A 23827-nucleotide genomic window follows, 5' to 3' on the forward strand; every position below is an offset into this window, starting at 1 on the left:
AGCACACAGTTAGATCTTCCTCTCTAATTTCTCTTCTTTGGGCTATTGAAGAACAAATTTCTAAGTATCTTAAACCAGCCTGGCAAGGCATATGGGTTCAAGCATATGTCTAGTATCCCAAAAGATGGTATTTTTCCTTGCTAGTCAAACATCTTAGGAAAATGGGCAATTGAATATATACTTATGTATTCTGACATTTTATATATTTGGCTGGTCAGCTCTGCAGGTCAAACTCTCTCATGTTCTCCTTGGGTTTTTATGGTCACCCATCTAGGTTAAAGGACAAGATACAGCTTCAGCTGAAAGGAGTTTATGAATTTCTGTAAGAGCGCTTCCCAATATAGCTTGTGGGCGATGTTTAAGGAATCTGTGCCCAGTTTATGTCTGGGAAAGTAGCGCTTCTGGACCTAAGACAGCTCAGGCTCCAGAGGTTGAACCATGCATCAATGAAGGTGCTCAAAACACCACTGAAAAATGGAGTTTTGTCATTACCCTCCTTTCTTTTCCTACTGTCTTTGTCTGCCTTTCTCACCACATTTGCAACCAGCGAAGTTCAAGATAGAGTTCTCCAGAAACTGATTTTTTTGGTGAATGTTCTCTCAGTGTTAGGTTATAAACCTCTGTCTACAATATATCTCTTGCTCTAGCTTCACCTGAACCTGCCTGGAATGCAGCAAAGCTGCTGGGTGAAGTTTGCTACAGCAAGGTCCCCAGGTTTCGCCACAGAGCAGCCACAAAGCTGCTTCAGCACTGAATGAAGTGGCAGTACTTGAAGTAGTTGACATCTCAAGTAGCTGGAGAGGTACTTGGGAAAGCATTAATATATGTTGGAAAAACTCAAATTAGTCTGGAAAGTACTGCTTCTCTTGACATGAATGACCTCTTGTATAAGTAACACCTAATTATACACCAAATTAGGTGGAAGGGTGCAGAACAATAACGCAGGTCCATGGATGGTGCAATGAATCATATCTCCACCAGTAACCTTTTTCCAAGGTGCTTTTTAAACTTTTTTCCAATCTGTACTTGCTTCACTAACACTGACTGTAGTAAAAGCATCTCCACCAATTCGCACTGTGCTTTAGGTGGTGCAGTGGTCACGACTTGGTGGCTTTCTGGCACTGAGGAGCAAAACAAAGGAGAGACATTTCCCTTCCTGCCACCTCGAAGTAGAAAATGATGATGAGAATAATGCATCCATTCACTCTTGAAGGCTCAGATATTGATTTTAATTTTAATCATTAAGCTGAAATTTAGGGCTTATTCTGAGGGTGGAGATTTTTCCTGTGTGTTTCCTTTTGGGGTGATTCCACCTCATTCTGATATATCTTAATTTCCTGATTTTACGGTCCAGAGCTTTGCAGCCGTCTCTCTTACTTTTTACCCAAACTGAATGCAACTTCAAGTGCCTGTCTCTGGAGCTATCAACTTTAATCCCCATGGAGTGTGAGTTCAGGGCACTGGGAAAGGGCAAGGAGAGCAGGAAAGGTGTCAATGGCCCTGCAGGGAAGGTAAGAGGATGGTGACCACATGGCAATGTCACTACTGTGAGCTCTGCCTCACCTGATGCAGCCAGCTCCTGAGACTCAAGACCAAGATTTTCTAGGGACCTCCAGGGTCATCCCAGCTCCCTCATTAGCACATTAATCAAAGGCTGAGTTTTTGCTTTGCTCTCTGCAGTTTGGCCTTCAGGGCTGTCTGCTCTCCTTTTTTAATGGACATTGATCACCTGATCAAAGTCATGAGGTGGTTTTATATCTGGCTGTGAACACTACCTACGTCTGTAGTTTCAGCAGGCTTAAAAATAGGCTACTCATATGGCCTGGCAAACAATTCCTATGAATGTTTAAAAGAAGGCAAAGTTCTCAGTAATGATGATTTCTGGCTGCTTTCAAGCTTTCCATATTTTATCTGTAAGGTGTTTTTTTCCCTAGTACTGTGCTTTCAGGATTGTTTACCTTTCTCCAGCCATACACTTCAACTACTTGCTGTGTTTGCATTATTTTTTGGTGCACACATTTTAATTTAGGAACAAACCACACTAATTGTTGTTCTTCTTTTTTGAAAGCAAGTTTTGTTTCCAGGCTGTGTATAAAACTTGTCGGTCACTCTGTAGGTACACAGCACCCCACCCACGCAGCTCCTTCCAAGTTCTCACAGTTCAAAGGAACCAATTGTTTAACCCTGTTTATAATCAGTGCGATTTCTTGAATGTTTCCTAAAATTTGACTGGTTTAAGGTCTCTTGGGGGTTTGGCTTTCTGCTCTGATGTATTATAGAACAAAGTCTGGGAGCCTACCTCAATAAATGTGTGTTGCAGCACCTCTGTGCTGGTGCTGGGGCAGGTGTGACCTGTGCCATTGCCCATCTCCTGGGGTTTGGATCCCCATGTCAGCATGGCTTGACACTCAGGGGCTTTGGATCAAAGCCTTCCCAGTGGCAGAGCAATGTCCACATTGCACATGAATCTGGATGAAATTCAAGCTGCCCTTGGACTGTAATCTGCTCTAACAGTAAAGCAAATCTGTCACTGCGGTTGAGCTGATTCATATCTTCCATCTATGCACTCCTCAATTGTGTGTTTGGATTGAATATTGAATATTTTAAAAATTATTTCATTTGCTTTTTGGTGATTTGGTGGAGTTAGTTTCCGGTTTCCTTTTGGTTGAATAACTAAATGAAGTTTCAGCTCTTGTCTTCTGATCATAGTTGGCAGAGCAGCAAGACCTAGTTAGGATCTAGAGCTCTGGCAGCACTACAGTGTGGAAATCACATCCCACAAGGGATTATTTTATTGGCTTTCTTGCTAACCTTTTTCTGTAGGAAGGCTTTTACATGACAGCTCATCCAACAGGTGTCTGAGGTCATCTACCTGCTCCTGAAGTGCGCGTTTTTCTCCTGTGACTGTAGAAGAGAAGTAGGTTATGTAGATAGGATCCCTTGCTCAGTGGCTATGTTTGCACAGAAGTTGACGGGACCTCTGAAGATCCCCAGATTACACCTCTTGCTCAGAGCAAGGTCCCATTGGCCAGGGCCATGTCCAGTCAGGTTTTGAGTACCTCCAAGGGTAGAGGCTCCACAGCCTCTCTCAGCAATCTGTGGTAGTCAGGGTCTGACTACCCTCACAGAGAAAAGGGTGCTCTTCTCTTTAAGCAGAATTTCTTGTATTTCAATTTGTACCCATGCCTCTGTCTTCACTATCCTCCCCCATCAAGCATTTAAGCTAAGATCCCCTGAGCTTTCTCTTCTCCAGGCTGGGCAGTCTCAGCTCTCGCTCTCTCTCACACAACAGCTCCCCAAATCCCTTCTGCTTCACTAGGTCCTTGTCCCTCCTGTACTGGGGAGTCCAAACTAGACCTGGCACTCCAGATGTGGTCTCACTGCTCCTGAGAAACACAGAAGCATTAAGCTATTGAATGTCAGAGACCTCACTTTTGGGATCCTTGTTAATGGGCGTGATAGAAGTTACTGACACTGCAGTGGGAAACCAAGCTGTCTGTGGGGCATTTCTGCAAAGCAGCAGGGGTTGTAGGTTTTATTTCCCCTCCTGCATTTTCTTTTACAAGCTGCAGTGCTTCCCAAACTGTTTTCTAAACACAGCTTCTTGAGGCACATTCTCCATTGCCAGGTTGGCAAGCGTCTTGGGTGTTGTGTTCTCTGTCCCAGGCTCAGAGCCAGCTTTCTAACACGGCTGAGGCGAGAGCAGCCATGTTCTGAGATCAGCAGCTGGCTTCACCTCTTGGCAGCACACCATCTTGGGTTTTTCTTTCCTTCCTGGAGGGATGCTGCAGGCACTGGGGTGCCTTGTGGCTGCTGCCAGCACGGATGACCCCAGGCCCCAGCACAGCAGGATAGGGAGGTCACAGGGAGGTGATGCAGACACTGACCTGTCTGCACAGCACAGGACAGAGTGGAGAGGCTGCCAGTTGAGAGGCTAAAATGGTTGTGATTTGTTTTCAGCTGTATTTGGAACAGTCTCCAACTGTTACCTTTGGACTCCCTCTGGGTGCTTCTATATATAAAAGCAATAAACCTTTTTTGTTGTTTTGGTTTGGGTTTGTTTTGGTTTGTACACAGTAGCCTGATATCCTCTCTATCTTCTATCCCCAGGGAGTTTATATTCATGCTGTCCATTAGTTTAGTGACACCCCAAGCTGGTTTATATTTATGCTCCCAGGGGTGTTTTGGCCTAGCCTTATTTGCTGAGTATCACAGATCTGTACTTCTTCCCTGTCTATGGTGGTTTCTGAGATGGAGATAAGTAACTTTAATTTAGCTTTTTATTTTATTTGTAAAAGAAGAGACTGACAGTGGGGGTCAGTGCTTACACAGGAGCAGGAGCAAACAGTAAAGCCTATAGGAATCACAAGACTCAGTGGTTCATGGGCAGAGGAGGTCCTTCCCTTTGGAGGTTCATTCTACCAATGGTCTCATTCCACAGCCACAGAGGTGGGAAGTGTGCTCCCTCCGTGTCAGGCAGGAGCAGAGGTGTTGGGGGAAATGGAAAGCCAGAGTTGTTGGTGTTCCTTGCAAAGGATGACAGGGAGAGAGTGCACCTGATGTAGAGAGAACCTCTGGTCTGAGTAACGCCCAGGCTGAGTGGAGACGCACAAGGAGCAGACATGTGGGGTTGGGTTTCTTGTTAGGATTACTACCAAGTCCCACAAAAGTGTTCAAAGCTTGAAACAAGCTTTTGGCTCACAACTCCCAAATTCTTACCTACCTTTGCCTGCCCAGCCCTTTCACTGACTGAAGCCAAAAGCAACCTGGCTGCTGAGGTGTGTGACTACTGTGCTGTTCTGGCCCTCCTGCAGAGGGAGACTTTGGAAAGGTATTACCTGTTTTATGGTTTTAGCCATTTCACTCTGACCCATTTGGTCCTTTCTTGGACCTTCAGGCAAAGACCTAGACCAGGTCCTGAACTTTCAGACCAGGGTGAATTGGGCTGGGGGCAATCAGTGGGATGGGTTAGTGCAGCTCTGTTGAAGTCAGCTGTGGATGGCATAGTGCTGGGGGAACTCCTGTAGGCTCACCCAGTAACTTTTATTCTTTTGTTTATATAAATATATGTACATTTCATGTTTCATCTTTCCTCTGCTGTGTCACAGAGCCACAAGCAGCTGAGCATTGCCATCAGTGGCACAAGGTCTTATACAACATCTATTTTTAACAACATGAGGTTCATAGGGATTGCAGGCATCACAATACATTGGTTCAGACATGATCACCTCCACATTTCCTTTTCCTGGGGGAAAGAGCTGAGGTTTCGTTCCATTAGTCTGCATGCCTTTGGCTGAGACCACACTTTGTGGACAGCATATGTTCCACTCTGGCTTGAGTGCCAAAGGATTTAATGGAAGATCAAAAAAGTGATTCCTGTCCTGGCCCCCAGCAGATAGACCATGTGTGCTCGGGACAGTTTCCCTATGGAGGCAGCCAGAATCCCCTGTTCAATCCCTCCATCCTGGCATTCCCTGTGACCACAAAACACATGGTGGGACACAAAAAACAACATTGCTGTGGTAAGCAAGGCTGAGGAATCTTCTAGAAATTCCTTCTCTTTAGCTTTTCAAAGAAGATTTCTAGTTCATAATGTACAGTACGAAGAAGATTGTAAGAACAATATCAAACTTATAAATGTAGCACTGAAACGACAAGGTCAGTTCTGTCATCCTGGATCCAACAAGTACAGCAGGGGCAAAGCCATCCTTCCCAGTGCTCCTCCCAGCTTCAGAAGAGCAAAACATCTATGAGGAATGGTGCTGGCAGGAGCTTAGCTTTGTGAAAATAGAGAGCAAGAGAGATATGAGCAAGACATCTGCTGAGAGCGACTTGTTATTCTTTAGATTTGACAGATTGACTCCTTCATGTCCTCTCTGGGAATATCCTTTGGCATCCATCTCCATGGCTGTTTTTCAGATTCACACTCCACGCAAAGATGGTCCAGCTCCAGCACCCACAACTTCCCTGAAGCTCAGCATTGCCAGGGTCCATGGCTTTCACTCTGTTCCTTTTTCGTTTCTGGGCCCCCATAAAAGCCCTCTGTTTTATTTCTCTGACCACACATTTGTGTTTTAAGACCTTGTGGTTTATGACCAGTCAGGATTAAAGCCAGCAACACTTCCAGCATTGCTGCTTTGCCTTCATGTGTATCTCAAAATATGGAGGGAACATCTGCCAAAGGAACTAGAGGATTTGTACTGAGACAAGCTGGCTTGTAGGGTGTAACCATGACCCACAGCAAAGAGAAAACGTCAGGAGCAGGGTCCAAAGTAAAGCTCACTGGAGGGCTGTGCAAAAGAGACCTAATTTCACATGTGGTCCTGCAGATGTTGAAACTTCACAGACTGGTGTGACGCACCATGTTCTACATGGATGGTCTTGTCTCCTACATGGGACACTGGAGAGGAGGAAGAGAAGGAGGAAGAGGAGGAGGAGGAAGTCATCACCACCTCAGTGGGTGAAGGAGAGGGACTCTTGGTGCTGCTGCAGCTCTGCTCATTGCAGAGAAGGTGGGAGGCAGCTTGGGAAGGACTGGCTCCATACTGGAATCTGAGATGCCACCTCTCCCGGCACCACTACTGCTGCCAAACAGGGCTGAGGGAAGGACCTCCCTTCTGGGTTAGCCTGTATTTCAGAATGAAATTTCCCAGCAGCAAGGGAAGGGAGGAGGGAAATCTTATTTTCTTATAAAAGGATTCCTTGCCTGTATTCTCTGTATGGCATGTGACTGGGATGATAATGGGGCAGGAGGGGGAGAAGCCTATAAAGTGTATTACAGGGTGGGAGGCTCTCACTTTCTGCTTTTCCCCTCTGTCTTATCTCCAGCCTTCAGACAGATCCCTGGAGCTGCTCTGAAGAGAAAGAAAAGAAGGAGAAAGCACTCCAATCACACTGACACAACTCCATTCCTTCAGCAAGCTATATAGATATTTTTATTTTATAGTCATTTGAACAGTGGAGAGTTTGGCAATAATGACAACCTCAGAAGCGTGCACTCTGCATTTGTGTGCGTGTGTGTGTTTCCAGCTTGGCTCAGACTTGATATCTTGGAAGACCTAACACCATGCTGCTTCTATACAAAGCAGCAAAAGTGGAATCCTGCCCCATGGGCAGGATCCTGTCTTGACACCTCCAACCTGGAAGTGCAGGGTGTATGACCCAAACTGGAAGGGTTATTACCAAGCACTGGACAGCAAAGGACCACTGATACCTTTTAGCCAACAGCCAGCAAAGCTTTGTTAAGCTGCCAGGGTGACCTGCACTTCTTTCCCACCATTGCTGTTTATTTGGTTTTTTTTTTACTTTAAACCTTTTCTCAGTAAAAAATCACTGAGGTCAGACCTTCAGATGGGCATGAATATATTGGCACAAACAGTGCTTAGCAGATTTATGTTTGCCAAGGACCGTACCTGGACCAGCAAAGACTGGACTAGTTCATCTGGGTTCCCATCATATAAACAGGCCCGGTCATTCCTAAGCTGCTGGAGTGAGTTATCCTGGGGCTTGTTTTCAATACATAGTTGTTTTTATATAGCAACATATTCCCTAACAGTACTACATTAATGTTATTTATGTAATACATACATCTTCTATTTCCAATAATATAGTTGACTAACTATGCTCCAAGTCATCACTGTTTCCCCCTTAATACTGTAGCACAAAAAAAGCTTCTGATGGGATTTTTTTCAAATATCTGGCAATGGGTCTTGCTCTTCCACTGAAGTCAGTGAAACTGGCTTCTGGCTGGTGAGAAAAGGACCAAACATGCCTGTAACTTGCCAAGTTATTCATGAACATAACACGACTAGTTGGACAACCTCTTGAGCAGCTGGTACCATGCCAAATAAGCCCAATGGTATCTCTCAATGCAAAGCAGGAGTAGCTCCCTCTGCCCATTGAGACAGGACCTTGATCCTTACAAGGCTGAATCGGGACACTGTGAGGAACAAGGAGCTCCCACAGATTGCTGCCAGGGCTTATGGGGAAGCAAAACAAGAGAAGAAAGCAGAAACTGGCTATGCTGGTGTCCCAAGAAAGCTCAGCAAAATGGGAAAGGACACTGCAGAGTGACAGCCCTGGGCCACCGAGGCAGCTGGATGCCAGGCTGGACTGCTGCACTGTGCCAAAACAACTGAGCTGTCCTAATAAATTCCCTGTGTAAAAAAATATATCTATAAATCGTGCCTTAGGAAGAGCAGTGCAGCTGCGCACAGGGCTGGGTGTGGCCGAAGGAAATGCTCTAGCACTCTATAACCCGACAGCGAGCCGCGGCAACTCTCTTTGCAAAGGGTGACTCTACTGGAACACGTGCATGTGGGTGTGCGATGTGCATGGACGTGTACACACAGCTACAGCTTCATAATCCTGCTGCCCAGAGGGTACATCCAGGCTGCGGCAGGCAGGGGGACGCCCCGCCGCTACACGATCATGAACTGGCAGATGTAGGGCAGCTGCTCTCGGCACTTCTTGTCGAACCACTTGCCGATGGCGGTCCCTGACAGAGCTGCACAGTTTTCCAGCTTGCCACCGTCGGGCTGGGTGGTGATTTCAGTCTCCCAGTTCTTGTAGCGGATGGGGCTGCCCGTCATGTCGACCCACTTGCCCTCCGCGGCCATGTCGTTGAGGCCCAGCCAGATCTCGGCCTCCGAGCCGATGCTCTTGCGCATGTAGTCGTAGAGGGCATCGTTCTCCTCCCCGTTCTGGGGCGTGCTGAGTGTGCCGCCCTGAGAGATGCAGTTTTCGCTGGCCTCGTGGTATGTCTTAGTCTCCAAAAATGCCAGGAAGCATTTTAGGTGAATTTTGGTGCCTTTCAGGCAAACTGAGAGGTTACCACATGAACAGAATAAAAAGACAGAAAGAGAATTTGGTTTAAAAATGATGCCCAGGAAGAATCAGCAGCAGCAAACCCAGTAGCCAGGCTGCAAACTTAATTTTTTAGGCTGCACAGTGACACTTGGCAGCATGGGATTCCAAGGGCCCTTTTCCCTCCCATGCAGGGCAGTTCACAGTCATGGGGACATGCCCTCCCCCTCTACAAACCATTGGGTAAAATGGATTTTCAGGGTGCCCCTGCCACCCTTCTGGGCTCTGCTGTTGCTGGAGCAGAGGCACAGCATGGTCCTCCTGCTCCTTGCCCTGGCCTTGTTCTTCCCCAGTCAATGCTACTCTTTCTCTGATGAATTTGTTGGAAATAAGGTTTGTCATGGCCACCGCTGAGTGTTGGAGTGTTTTGGGAAAAGGCCTGCATGCCAATTAAATCATCTTAATTATGCAAGATGAAAAAAAAGTCTTTTTTAATAAGCTTTGATCAGAAGCGTTGTGCTTGCATAGCTTGAGGTCTTCAGAGGAAATTACTACTTGCCTCTGATTTTAGTGTTAAGGATATCAATTTATTTTGTTTTTCTTTAAGCTCTAAACCTTGAGAGTGTTGGGTACTGTAGCCAAACAATACCTAATCAGAGCCACACATTAATATCCAGACCAATTACTTCTCAATGAATGTGAGCTTGGAACTAAAGCCTTGATTTTGCTTGTGTTCCTTTTAACGAGAAAATTCTCCTTAATTTGCATTTTCATCTCATTTCTGCTTCATGTTTTGCAAATCCTACTCCTACTGATGTCAGTGGAGTTTGCACAGAATAACTATGGGGCATGTCTGGAAGATGGACACTTTGGGACTCTCCTCAGTGTATGTTTAATGAAGCAGGACTGACCTGCAGTGCAGTTCCCTGGGCAATACCATGGTATGTATCAGAGACCAGGTCGCCATTTCACTGGGGTTCACACAAAAGAATAAACTGCATTTGGTTTAAGCACAGACTAATCCAAATCCCATCCCTCCACCTCATAAAGGAAAATGAACATCTGGCTTAGCACCACAGGAATATCCATAGCTGTACCAATGGGAAGCACGTGAAGAGGGGGGCCCCACACAGCACAACTCCCATCATTAACTGCCTGAGGAGGAATTGCAGAGACCCACACTCTGCTTTGATCCCCCAGCCTCTCTCCCCATGATGGGCTTGTTGCTGTGGGGTGCTTGGGCATGTCTCATCAAGACGTGTGGAGCAATTGCAGCCACTTTATGAGCAGCTCCTCTCTCAAAGCAAAAGCCATGTGTTCTTCAGCAAGCCCTTTACCTGTCTGGAGTGCTTGCTTTTCCTTCAGTAGAGCAACCTCCTGAGAGATGTTGTCAATCATGGCCTTCAGGTCTTCAATCATTTTGAGGCTCACACCATCTGTTGCAGGAATCAAAGAAAAAGCACAAATATTGGTTTCATCCCAGGGGAGGCAACCAAATCTGCTCCTATCATCAAAACGCCATGTTTCTTTGCCCTCAGAGAAGGTTAAACAAAAGGAATCCACAAAGACAGCACCTGTGTCCCCTTGCACATCCATCAGAGCGTTTGCTTGACAGCCTGGTTCTGCTATCAATAACGAACTTGTTTTCCCAGTTCAGGTTTTGGGGCTGTGCACTCCACGGGGCTTCCTGCTGCAGGGCTCACCCTTTGGGTTGCCACTGCAGTGCTGGGGAGGAGGTCACATGGATGAGCACTGCGAGGTGCAGGCTTGTCTCTGGCACCCCTGTGTAGAGCAGTCATCTGGGGTAGTGCTGCATTGAGGTCGAGCTCCCAAAATGCAGGAGCACACCATCTGATGCTGCCCTGCCTGAACAGAAGTCCTGTCACACATGAGTGTTTTGTGGGCAACTTGAAGCTAATGATGAAAAGGATTTCTTTTTTCCGATTCCTCAAAAACATGCTCTATCTGTCTTCACAGCACACCCTCCTGGCTTCCCTCAAACACCCTAACACATGATGTTCCTTGTATGCAGTCCTGGCTGCGCCCACCTCTTGTCCGCTGTCACTGGTGGATTGGTAGGAAAGCATTTTGCCCACCAGGCTGATGTTCAGCAGGAAGGGGCTGGAAGGGCTGCAGTACCTCCATTAGATCTGCCTCTGCACCACCAGGCACCAGCCTCTGCCCACCGACCACACCATCCTTTGGACCATCACAGCTGCCTCTGCCTCATCTCTACCTTCATCACCCCCAGTGTAGGTATCCAAACACTGTCCAGAGCTGCTCTCCTGCTGTGAGAAGACGCCTCTTTGGCTGGGGAGCTGGGTGCAGCTGGCTACCAAAGCCTACATCTTGCTAGGTGTGTTGCTTCTGCAATGGCTCCAACCAGTTCTTAATCAGTACTTGGATTTCTCCTAGACTGGAGCAAACTGACCATTTACACCTTGAAGGTGGTGGGAGACTGGACATTGAGGCAATTGTATGCCTCTAGTAGTTCTCACGTAAGCATCTAGTAGCTCTCATGGGGTGAAAGGAAAGGGGACAGCTTGCCCATGAATGCAGTTGGAGGGGCTTCCTTAAGGGCCAAGGAGCTCAGGCACCAAGCTAGGCAAGTGGGGAAGCAGCTTGGATGCGGACCAAAACCACCAACCCAAGATTACATGGTGCCATGAATATGAAAAGCCAGACACATCAGGAGCAGGGCATTAAGCTGCTTTACTCGTTGCTCAGTTAATTTTAATGGATTCACTTAACACTGAGGCACTAGATATTATTTTGCTGCCTTTGATGAAAACACTTTGTGGGAAATGGCTAATTAATCATGGGGTTTTTTTCCATGCAAGCCTGTCTTGCAGCAGAACAAATGTTCTAAGGTTTAAGTAACATCCAAAGGCCATGGCAGGACACTGCCAATGACTCTTGCTGGGGCAGCTCCTTACGGTGTTCTGGCTGGATTTGCAGGTGGGTTCCCACCTTGAGGGTCCCTGCCATGAGAGGTGACATGTCTCCTAGATAACCACCTAGAGTCCCTTTTCAGTACCTCATTTCCAAATCCTGGGCCACAAGATGCTCCTGCAGCAGTGCATTCACTGGGGTGTCTCATGGAGAGCCAGGACTGGTTAACTCACCCTTCAGCTATAAAGTGAGGACCATGGCTACATCAACAGACATTGTGTTGTCTGTTTTATTGCCACGGGTTTTTGTCTCGGTGCTGTCATTTCCTCAAGGCTCATCTCCTGAAGCCTGGGATCAAGCCTGTTTACAGTTTGGGTTTTCTGTGACGGAAGCTGGTGTACAGGACGCTGATGCTCCCGTGGGAGCTGGAGTGGGCCCTTGTGCAGCTCACTGTGAGCAGCAGGATTAAGTGTGGGCAGAGGCAGGATCAAAAGGAGACTCACAGAAGGATGTGGGACGCAATAGTCTGTTGGTTTAAAAGCCTGACCAGAAATGTGTTTAAAGCTACAAATGGGAGCTCTCATCCATTCTAATTATATGGTGAATAACAAACAAATCCCTCTGTACTTAATTTTAATGTTTTAACTATTCCTGTATGAAATTTGGATATATATATATATATATATGGGCTTCTTAGCTTTGCCTGGAGATCCAAACAGCTATCTGTCCCTCAGAGAAATGAGCATTGCTCTGGTTCACAACGGCTGTCATCAAACCTCTCTGGCCATTTCTTCAGACACCAGGCATTTCCCCAAATGTACCAAGTGGAACAGTAAGGTCCCATATTGCAGTCTGTCCCTGGATCAAAGGAGGAGACTGAACACACCCACACTGGATTTATAGCAGTGTAAATATTCACAGACGTTTTCAGAGAAGAGCACCCAGACAAGAGTACACCGAAATTTTGGGCAGTAGGTGGCATTAGGAGTGAAGCCCAAATTAGTCCCTATCCACTGATTTAAGCATCCGGACTCCGATTTCTGTTTCCAGTTACCTTAGAAATACATATGAGAGCTATGCAAAGATGCTCCTTTCCGTGACCCCAGCACCCCATGATGGCTGTGACCAAGGGGAGCCCCTCTGGGGCTGGTGCCTGCACCCCAAGCCATGGGGTGTCAACACTGGCAGGGATGCCCGTGCCTTCCTCCCCTGGCCATTCTTTTGGATGAGACATCCAGAGCTGCCAGACAAGGGCAAATCCCATCTGTGCCCCAAGACATTGGGGCTCAGGGAGAGTTTGCTGAGCTACTGCATTTGGAACCATAACTGGGGAGTAATTTGAGGGGGAAAAACACAACAGCAGGAAAAGTGAATGTGCTGTCTCAGCATTTTCTAAATACTGTGGTTTGGCTTTCTCAAATTGAAATAGCATCATTTTTCATTCTGAAGCAGAACCAAATGTAAGCAATAATTACCAAAAAAAAAAAAAAAAAAAGGAAAAAGAAACATAAAAAGCTTGGCTCAAAGCAGTGCTTTCTTTTCTAACATTTTTGGTTTGGCTGTACAGATTAAAAAAATAATTCCAGCCAAACACCCCAACCCTCCAGTGGCTTTGCCCTGCCTGACCCTCCCAGGCAAAGTGCAGGGGTGGAACCAGGACCGGAGTACTAGAGGCCTGGATGAGGATGGGATGGGGCCATCCTGCCATTGTTCAGAGCAGAAGTGGCTGAGCCCTAGTCCCTGTGGTGGCTGGGCAGGCAGGCTTGGAGGTGGAGAGGGGCTGGAGGCGAAGACGAGTTTCATAGGGGATTTTTAGCACTTTTTTCCCTCTTTTCCCACCCCCTGGCACTGGTAAAAATCTGAAAAATATTAACCAAGAAATACTGGAAGTTTCCAGTGAAAGCAAGGCAGCTGATCCCCTGTGGGGCTGGATGTGACTGGTCAAAAATGCCAAGTTGCTGGGTTTTTCCCTTTTCTCCACACAAAATAAGACCTCTCCTTTGAAAAGGAATTCTGAGTAAAACCTGCCACCAGCTGGTCCAAATGGCTTGATTTTCAGGACACCCCCCACAAAAGTTTTTAAATCAGAGCCGCATTTTCCTGTCAAAAAGGTGATTTTTCTCCTACCTTCTTGTCACTAATCTATTACAAACAGCAGTTGCAATGACGCCTAGAGAAAACCAGGATTTCTCTAAGAAATGTCTCTCTCCTAGTACCTCCAGTGAGTCCAACGCATGTATGTGCCCTATATGAGCCCAAGGGGGTATTTTTTGCTCTAGAAAACAGTCACAGACTGTTTTCTCTGTTATTCCATGTCCTGCAGAATAAGCAGTTAATTTTGTGAATTCATAGAAAGATCCAACGGGAGAAAAGGCAAAATTTTCTCAAAGATGAAATTTGACAAAAATAGCCACTGGGTGAGTGTAGAGAGCAGCCTGGCCAAGTGAATTCCAAGGATGCCCTCTTCCTTGCTCCCCACTTCATTCCAAGCAGGAAAGTGCCTGCCAGAAGCGGTCCAAGCCCACGAGACTGCGGTCGGACACATCAGGCAGGCAGGCTCACATGCTGCTTCCTCACCTCACCTGCCTTCTCCTGTACTTAATGTGCATTGAGTCAGAAGGAGAAAGGATGGGACAGGAGGAAAACAGGAGAAGAAAAGGAAAAACAAACCCACGAAGGAATAGAAAACCCAGGCACCTTTGTGTGTACGCTGCTGTCTGTCAAGACTGAGTAGACAGAGCTCATGTCTGGTGTGAAATACACCCGAGGCCAGTGTTTTTAAATGAAGAACCTTGTTGATGCTTAAAGGATTGTATGTTTTCTGCCTGCTTTTGTCTCCAAAATTGTCTGTCATCTGCCACTTACTTGCTTCTGAAAAATGAATGGGGGGGTGAGGGGGGGCTACACAAAGGGAGAGTTTAGTAGAGGAAAAGTTTGGGATAAACCTTAGAGGGAACATGAAAAATGAGTTCCCTCTGAAATTCCGACCAAGCTGTCCCAACAAATTTATTCAAGTTAGGAACCCACCAAAACCGTTTCAATACTCTCATTGTTTTACAGAAGAGCTACACAATCATTCCCACAGAGGAGGGTGGGAGGAAACCACTTTATTAGGTTTTTAGATGCTTTTTCTGAAGTTTCACTAAAGCACTGTTAAATGCCCAAACGAGTGGGCTGACTGCAACCCCCCTCACCCCCCCCCCCCCCCAAGCCCTGCAAGTCCTTCTTGCAGGGAAGGTGCCGCTGCCCCTTACCTTTCTTGGCAGCCGCCGGTTTTTGCCGGACTTTGCCGTTCTGCTGGCCGGAGACCTGGGAGAGGGAGAGGAGGCAGAGGAGGAGGCAGGCTCCCCGGAGCGCCATGCCGCTGCCGTCTGGTCCGAGCGGAGCTGCAGTGGCTCCGCTCTGCCCGCACACAGCCGCCTGGACACCGGCTGGAGTCAGGAATGACTGTCCCAGCAAGCCTCCCGCTGAGCCCGGGCCAGCGGCAGCCTCCCGGCCCCGGGGGGGGGGGTCAGGCGGCTCCGGCCAAGGCTGAAAACCTCCCAGAGGGCTTGCAGCTCCTAGCACGCTGCTTGTTTTTGTTAAAAACAAAAAAAAAGGAAAAAAAAAGAAGAAGAGAAAAACCGGGAATGAATGTACCGACAGTCTGCTAAGCTAAACATCAGGAAAGGCTGGGAGTATAGCTGGAACGATTTCCTAAGGCTTTTAGCAAAATGCCACGAGTTTGATCTCGTGTGTCAGCGATGGCAACGGCAAGGTGAGGTGTGAAACAGCGCTTGGGTGGCTGAGGGGACAGAGAGGGACCACCTGTCCCCCGCCCCTCAGCAGGGATGCCCGTAAGGAATGTGCCGGCACCAACAGAGGCAGAGGGAGCACCTGGGGGGACTGAGCACCCCGGCTCCCTGCTCACAGTGTAGGGTGGCTCTTACCCCTCTAAAAAGCAGTTCCACTGTGGCTTTGATAGGGTCGTCCCGCTGTCATTGCTTCTCCATGGGATGAGTGGGACTTGGGATAAGGGGCACATGTTCCACAAAAAGCCATTCTCCCAGAGACCCCTTTGCACGTTCCCAGCCTGACTTCTTGGAGCAGCTGGGCTGTGCTGAGCAGCTCTGCAGCCTACACTAAGCTCTGCAGCCTACACTAAGACCACTGACTGTTTTTTGGGGTGGTGTGGTCCTTCAGCAGCTGCAGCACAAGCAGCTAAGTCCTTCCTGCAGGAGGAAAAGCAGCAGTTTGAACAAGTGGAGGAAATTCATGTAGAGGGAGGAGAGGAGGGATGGGCATTTTGAAGAACAAAGTGCTCCAGACATCAGCCATTAATCTTAAAAGTTTTCTGATAATTTAAGGCAAGATGCCACCCAGAACAATGTGAACTTCTGGAGTTGTAGGAACATAAAAAGTCCAAGATAAACGGGGATGTGACCGGAAAAAGAGCTGCCATTAAGTTAGTTTGGCAACCATGGTGTTACCCTGCCTTACACTTCTACTGAATAGGGAAAATTCCTGCCTTGATGTCTTAGCTGAACAGAGAGCTCTCTTGCAGTCCCAACTTTTGAAGCATAGGAGGAACAGTTTGATTTTCACTGCCCTTTACTACATGCACCAACTGTCACTCAAATTTAAACTGGAAAATACATATTTTAGGGATTTACTGTTCTCCTGCCTGGACTATCCCAAAATGGGATGGATAGAGCCCAAGAAATGGCAGACACCTACATACACATACACGTTCCCTTTCCTTGACAGTTGAAAGTACTTTTGGTAACTCAGTACCTCCCAGTTTTCCTTGGCTCCAGATATGCTCGCCTGCCTTTGCTTTGATTCATGTGCTGCCAAGCTGGGGAAAAAACCAAAATGCTCCCTTCGCTACTGCCCATGAAACGGATGGCTGTGGTGTGGAGTCTGACAGCAGTCCCCAACCTCAGATTTCCGTGTGGCTGGGGCCCACTGGAGTTTTGCCCAGCTGAAAAAAGAAGGGCAGGGTGGCTTTCCACTAGTCCCTGAAGAACAGGTCTGCACCAAGGGGGCCCCTCCCTACACCAGCCAGCAGGTCCTGTGCTGTATGACACCGTATTTTTTCTTGAAAAATGAGAAAAATGAAAATAAGTATACTCAAAACACTTGTCTCCAGCTGTAACACCTATCCACAGAGAGCGTTGCCCCAATTCTGTCCAATGTAGACTGAAAATAAGAATCCTTGACACGACAAAAGCTCATAAACTCCCGCCAACCCAGCTGATGGGAGCAAGCAGAAATGTTGCTGCATTGGATCCAGAATGAGGATGCTTCAGAGAACAGCCATCCCCTGCCCAAGCTCCTGCTTAAGCCAGAGGTTCCAGTTAAATAATGGGACTCCCAATGGCCATTTGCTCTTGAGATCCCGATGATTCACGCTTTTATGTAAGAGAGGTGTGGGAGGTTAGTAAAGGTAATCCTTTTTATTAGATGAACTAATAGCCCTGGAAGTCATCAGCAAAATGCTAAAATTATGCCAAGAAACCAAGGTTTTGTCCATGACTTTAGCATCTGTGCAATTACAGATTTTACTTCCCACTAAAGGCACTTTACTCCCTGGTTTCAAGCCCGGTCTCCTGGTTAGAGAGCAACTCCTGTTAATTGCCAGGTAACTGGTTTGAGATGAAAAAAAGAGGGTAGAAGAACCTATGCTTATGGCAACCATTCCAGCGCTGCAGGGAAGCAGACAGAAAAGTTTACGTGGCTCTGGGAAACCCAGTAAGAAGGCCGTGATGCTGAATTTGGAAAGCTTTCAGTTAGCAAAGCAGTAGTTGGAATAAGCCCACAAAGGAAGCTGGATGCTCCTGGCAGCAATGCAGACCTGTGATTTTGTGCCCAGCTAGGCAAGGAAATGGGCAGAGAGATCAGAGGCTATTTTGCTTTGGCTCCTAGGAAAAGAGCAGGTATGGCCAAGCCAAGAAATGAGGCAGCGCCGCCGCACAATGGCTGGAAAGCGCAAGGGTGGACTGGGTAACAGTATTCACACGGTTATTATCAAGATCAGCAGTCACCAGACCTGGCCTTTCAGGGCTCAGTCACCACTTCAAAGGCAGGCCACCTCAATGCTGAATGATGCCAGCTCTTTGCCTGAAGCTCCCCTCCTCTGGGAAGGCTCCTGCCTCCCCTGCCAGCACTGAGAGCAAAGGGGAGACCCAAAGCATCTTTACGTGCGGGGCCCTGCAGCTTGGGGGCCTGATCCATGGCTGGGGCAGCACACTGGGATTCACACCTCTGCTCCCTTGAGATTAGCTCAGTCCATTAGAGCCTGGTGCTAAAAGTGCCAGGGTTGTGAGTTCAATCCCTGTACAAGCCATTCATTTAAGAGTTGGACTTGATCCTTGTGGGTCCCTTCCAACTGAGAATATTCTGTGATTCTGTGACATCCACTCCGCAGGGGTGTGATCTGTGCGTCAGTGGCACCACAGTAACCTCAAAGAGGAACAGGAGAGAAACAGCAGTGGACAGTGAAACACACTCCGTGAGGAAGTGGGGCTAGCAGAAGAAAATCTCTGATATTCATTAGCCGCTGCCTGAACTCGTGCTGGCATCATTCCTGATTTCCACCGGCATAAACATCAGAACAGGTTAAAATGGAGAGAGCCAAATCTATGGATCATTGTTTTGGAGACCAAGCAAGAAGAAATGCAATAGTAGTTCAGGAAAGGGCGGTTTTCATAAGGACAATGATGGGGAAAACCAAGGATTTTGCCAAAATGTTAGATCCAGCAGCAACTTTAGGAAACTGGCTCTGAGCCTAAGGAGGGGACCTTCCCATCATATCCCATGGCAAGCACAGCTCACATCCCTGTAGCCCACGTTCACTAAGGGCTACAGGACAGAAGGATCCATTCTACAGGAGATCCTTGGGCTTTAAACCAGATGCAAACATGGAGCACTTGACTTTAAGTAGTATCAGCTGTTTAAAAATCCTTCTGTTTGGAAAGGAGCTGCACCAAAAGACTCACACTCCCTTTTGTGTGGAGACTGCAGCTCCTGTAGGCTAAAGGTAATCTGTCTTCACTGCATTGTGTTTGCCCATCACCCAGATTCCAAAGTCCAAACAGCCAAAGGAAAACCGTACTGAAGTGTCAAAACCACCAAAAGTCTGGAGAGATTCCTAACTGTCGAGGTCCACTGCCTGTCACAGCATCAGTTCAAGTGAGGTCACCACTGAACTTGATGTCAGTATTTTTGGACTGGCAAGCAGACAGCAGCTCTGTCATCTTAGGCCCTTATTTCATGTCATTCTCACCTTTTGAGCATTGGTTTGCTTTCGTATTGCTGTGGATGCTGAATTATGGATTAGAAAAGAATTTCAACTTCAGCCTCATGAATTCCTTAATTATTGAATTTAGAGAAAAGTTTCCGTGATCAGCCAGCAGGAAGAAAGCAACCCATGGTCTTGAAAAGCCTCATTAGGTTAAAGTTGGTCTTTCGCTGGAGGGAAGGAAGAAAGGTAGGACTTAAATCATGACTTTCCAACCCACAGGTTTCCAACCATGGAAATACCCAAACTTACCATTTGCCAAAACACAGAGAGAAGAGGCAGTGAGAGAGCTCCTCGGGAAGGGAGGATCTGCAGGCTGGTGGTTCCAAGTACCTCCAATGCCTGAGCACACTGGCTTGGCTGTGGTCCCTGCCACAGCCAGCTGGATGGAAGAAATCAGAAAGGGCCTGAGAATTCCCCTTAGCCCTCTGAAGGTACAAGCTAAGGGGCTGCTATGTAACTATGATGATCTCTGTCTAAATAATGACAATCAAATCTCATCAACAAATGGTGTGACATGAAAACTCAGCCATGCCTGTGCTGCTGATCTTACTCAAATCTTGAGATCAGGATAGCAACAGAGATATTCACAGAGCTTGAAAGATAACCACAGCTTTATTAAGAAGTATTCCAGTCAATGAAATGGAGGTTTAAACCATCACCAGGGAGTCATTAGCAGCATGTTTGAGATTCTAATGATGTTTTGCAGGAACAGCAAAAACATCTTTGTTCCTGGATAGCTAGAAACACAGCTCCAAGAAAATAGCTAGAAATGCAGATCCAAGGAAAACCCAAGGCACTGCAGTTTCTCTGTGGGGAGACCCATACCAAAGTACCCTGCTGTGGCTCAGCACTATCACTGCGAGTCTGGGACTTCGATGAAGGAGAAGCCGCCGCTGTGAGGCACAGCTAACAGGAGCAGCCACATTTTGCCTTAGAAGGAAAAGCTGCCTTGCATGGGCAGGGAGTGCAATCAGGCAGGAGTGCACTACGAGACAAAAGGTTGGGAAGCAGTGAGAAATCACACAGAGGTTGACGGCTGAAGAGATTCAGTACCAGTTGCAGACCTGCTCTTGAATTTTGCTCCAGTGTGTTAAAGGAATGGGGAGAACAGGCCCTGGGGTAAGGACTGGTTTCACCAGTCACAGCTTTGCTTCTTTCACTCTCTGGGTGCCAGTGGCTGCTTAACACAGGCAAAGTAAACCAGTGCCACAGCAGGGCTGGAGAACACTCCGCTTCTGAGGAGGGCAGTGGCATCTGCTGCAGTTCAAAAGAAAAGCTGGAGGCTGTCCTAGCAGCAGTGGGCAAACCTTGGGTAATTGCTGTTTACAGAGCAAATGCAGAAACACCCTATTGTCTATGTCAAATCAAGGTGCCGAATCTCTTGAAGAGAGACTTGCATGCTCCAGAGTCACGGGAGTCGTGAGCAAGCTCTGGCTCGCACCAGTTTGTCTTTAGAGCAGGCTGTGCTGAAGCAAGGCTTCATTTAAAGCCGGACTGCAGGTGGCACAGCCATGCTCCTCCCCACTGCCTCCACCACTGCCCACAAGGCAGAATGAGGTCCCCTCTTCTACCCAAGCTGCACAGTTAACAATGTTGAACTGCAGCTGCACAGCATGGGCTGACAGGATTCCTGGGATTGGTAAATCTGCCAGGTCCACTGACCTACAGCCTAGCCCTCTTCTGCTTCGAGGGGAATGCTGTCCCTGTGAAACAGGTAAATTGCAGGTGTGTGCTTTCTAGGCAACATGAGTAGAAGCCTATCAGGAGTTGCTAGACTCCTCATCTCTAGTACACAGCTTTCAGCCTCTCGACACTCCCAGCAGAAGCAATTAATTTCTGGGACAAACAGAGAGCTATCCCACTCCACAGATGTTTCCTCTTAGTTCTACTGGACTCGAGTCAATGAAAACGTGGCAGTATCTGCACAGCAACACATGGAACTTTCCACCAGCCCAGATGGGAACAGGAGCATTCTCAGTTGAAGTCTCTATTAAAATTCTGCTATTTTTGTTTGGAAGAGAAGGGAGGGGTTAAAGGGAGCTAAGAAAATAGAAATTAGCCGTTAGCATGCCTGAGAACCACAGTCTCACAGATTTCTTGGCAGATACTGTATCAACTGGGAGAGCTGTAGGACCTTTTACCCCTGTCAGAGCTTTGTTTACCCATTTGGGATATGAGCTGGTAGCAGCAAACCTCCAGGGGCAGCTGAGACCAACTAGCAGCTCTGTAATACTTTTGGCTGGGCTCATTATTTGTATCTCAGGGGTTGAAGCAGACCCCGTCTGAACTGGAATCAAGACTTCACCCCACTGCTTTTCCATGCCAACAGATGGGAAGCAGTGACACAGAAAGTGCAGGACCCCTTGAGACCCCCAATTCACTCTGTGCCTGCATACCCAGCTACAGAAGACCTGGGGGAGGACACACAAACTTAGGGGAGGCACTGCAGACAGTGGCACCATGTCAATTTACAGTGTTGCTCTGAGGATGTGCTTGGCTCCAAGTCTCTCTCTTGAGCACATAGCCTGGATCTCAGAGGGCTAAATATTTGCCATCCTTATTGAGAAACAGGGAGGGAGTGCACATGTACTCCCCTCTACAGAGGTGTCAGTTCACACACTTGAAACACCATGATGTTTCTTTTCCCACCACCACCTCCAGCTCTCATAAAAATATATTTAAAATTAAAAGGATCTGAAGAGAGGAAAAGAAGCATCTTAAGTGATGTAACTTGCAAAATGCTTGGAGATCCTTCAGCTGGAAGGCTGTGTAGAAATACACTATTCATGTTACAAAATTCACCCCGAGTGTAACTCAGGGCAGCCTTTTGGTCTCCAACCACAAATCTGCAATAAAACAGGCAACAGCTATTCAGAGAATGGCTGAGGTTCAAGACTTGCAGTCTCATTTACATTAACCATTTTCTGAAACATTAAACAATACGTGATCAAACAAAAACTGCCTGTGAGAAGTCTAAGGTGCTTTAAATGTTTTTTCTCCCTTCAGTTTCCTTTCTTTCTATGTTTTTACAAGCAGCTTTGCATGGCAAGGGGTAGATCACAGCTACTGCAAAGGTGATGTTAGGTTAGTATTTGCCTCACACAGAATAACTCTGCTGAAGTGACAAAAGACAGTATGTACGCTCATTGTCACCTCTTGGCTGTGCTACTGTGCAGCACCATTACAACCTACCCAATCCATTACTTAAAGTACTGAAAAAATCCCAACTCTTCAAAACACAAACCTTGGCCAAATTTTGGGGACAACTTTTTTTTTAACAACCTGCCTGCTTGTTACACTGCTTGTTATAGCAGTACCTACACATACCTGAAATATAAAATACTGTTGCAGTCACCTTGAATAACTGTGTTTATGAGCTCTAGCAAAAGGACTGAAGAGATCTGGGGACCTTAAGTACTCCACATATTTTACTGTGATCATGATTATTAGTTTGAGCTGTAATACGTTCTGTCCTGTATCTACAGCTCTCCTTCAGCAAAAGCCTTCCTTCCCTTTTCCCCACCAAACATATTACAGTCAAGAGAATATTCTTAATCTGATACTATAAAATTGAAACAGAAAATTCGAAAAATGTTGCTTAAGAGCTAAATGACTCCTGTATTATTGTAGTAACTTCTGCCATAAAGTTTGTTCAAAACAATCCTTAACACTTGCAGATGAAATATCAACTTCTTAAAAATCAGCTTCCTTTCAGTTTTTCCATCTGTTGTCTCTTCCTATCATGCCAAATAAATGCCTCTTACTCTTTGCTGGGCCAACCAATTGATGTTGGGAGGGAATCTTTCAACACCTGCTGATACAACTTGTTTCTAGTCTTATCTGTCATTCTCTGCTTTTCCCTGTGAAGGATCATTACTGACAGCCACTATGCTTTTCCAGCTGAATTATCAAACTCTTAAAGATCAGTTTAGTTTCCCATTTACCCTGGTCATGTCCCTTCTCCTTAGCCCCAGTGAGAAGTTTTGGCTAGGTTACTATTGCACCTGTTGGAAAAAGGGATAGGTATAAAACTCTAGGGAGCAAGGAAATCATAGAATATGCTGAGTTTGAATGAACTCACTGGGATCATCAAAGACCAACTCCTGGCCCCGTACAAGACACCAAGAGTCACACCATGTGCCTGAGGGCATTGTCCAAACGCTTCTTGAACTCTGTCAGGCTTGGTGCTGTCACTACTTCCCAGGAGAGCCTGTTCCAGTGCCCAACCATCCTCTGGGGGAAGAACCTCTTCCTGCTATCCAACCTAAACCTCCCTGCACACAACTTCAGGCTGTTCCCTCAAGTCTTGTCACTGATCACCACACAGAATAGTTAGTGCCTGCCCCGCTGCTTCCCCTTGTGAGGTACTGCTAGAAAACTCTTGGCTTAAAATATGAATTGGGAACTTGAGACTATGTTGTATTTATAGTAAAATCTAACCACATTTTATTCAAAGAATAGTAAGGTAATTTGAAGGAAGATTTCCACCTAGTGCTGTTCTCCTTTGTGCTGCACTGAAGACAACCCCATATGCATTCTAGAACACAGGAGCTGGTTAACAGAAGTGAAACACATGCAAACAGAATTAAGTGGAAAGTACACCAGTCACTCTGGAAAACAGATTCAAGCACTCTCCAGGCAGCAGCATCAACTGTTGCTGGTGCACTTCCTAGATGCCAGCAGTCACCTGTATGGAAAGCAGCTCAATTTTGCTTATTTGCATTTAATTGTAGCTTTCTTTAGGCTTAGTAACATTTTGAAAGCCTCTTAGCCAGGAGGATGACTCTACTAAAACAAAAAACCCCCTTTTTCTTTATATACAAACTGACAAGATTGCACAATCAA

General features: G+C 46.8%; 1 protein-coding gene across 1 annotated transcript; it reads right to left on the bottom strand.

Annotated features, from left to right (window-relative positions):
- Window positions 1-6912: 6912 nt before the first annotated feature.
- On the bottom strand, window positions 6913-15264 carry CLEC3B (C-type lectin domain family 3 member B). Its single transcript, XM_048299643.1, has 3 exons — window positions 14952-15264; window positions 10143-10241; window positions 6913-8821 (listed from the first exon to the last, which is right to left on the bottom strand). The coding sequence occupies exons 1-3, from the start codon at window positions 15055-15057 to the stop codon at window positions 8421-8423; spliced, it is 606 nt and encodes a 201-aa protein (XP_048155600.1). The 5' UTR covers window positions 15058-15264; the 3' UTR covers window positions 6913-8420.
- Between the last annotated feature and the right edge of the window lie 8563 nt (window positions 15265-23827).

The sequence above is a fragment of the Corvus hawaiiensis genome, chromosome 1 (assembly GCF_020740725.1).
Source record: "Corvus hawaiiensis isolate bCorHaw1 chromosome 1, bCorHaw1.pri.cur, whole genome shotgun sequence".
Taxonomy (NCBI): Eukaryota; Metazoa; Chordata; class Aves; order Passeriformes; family Corvidae; genus Corvus; species Corvus hawaiiensis.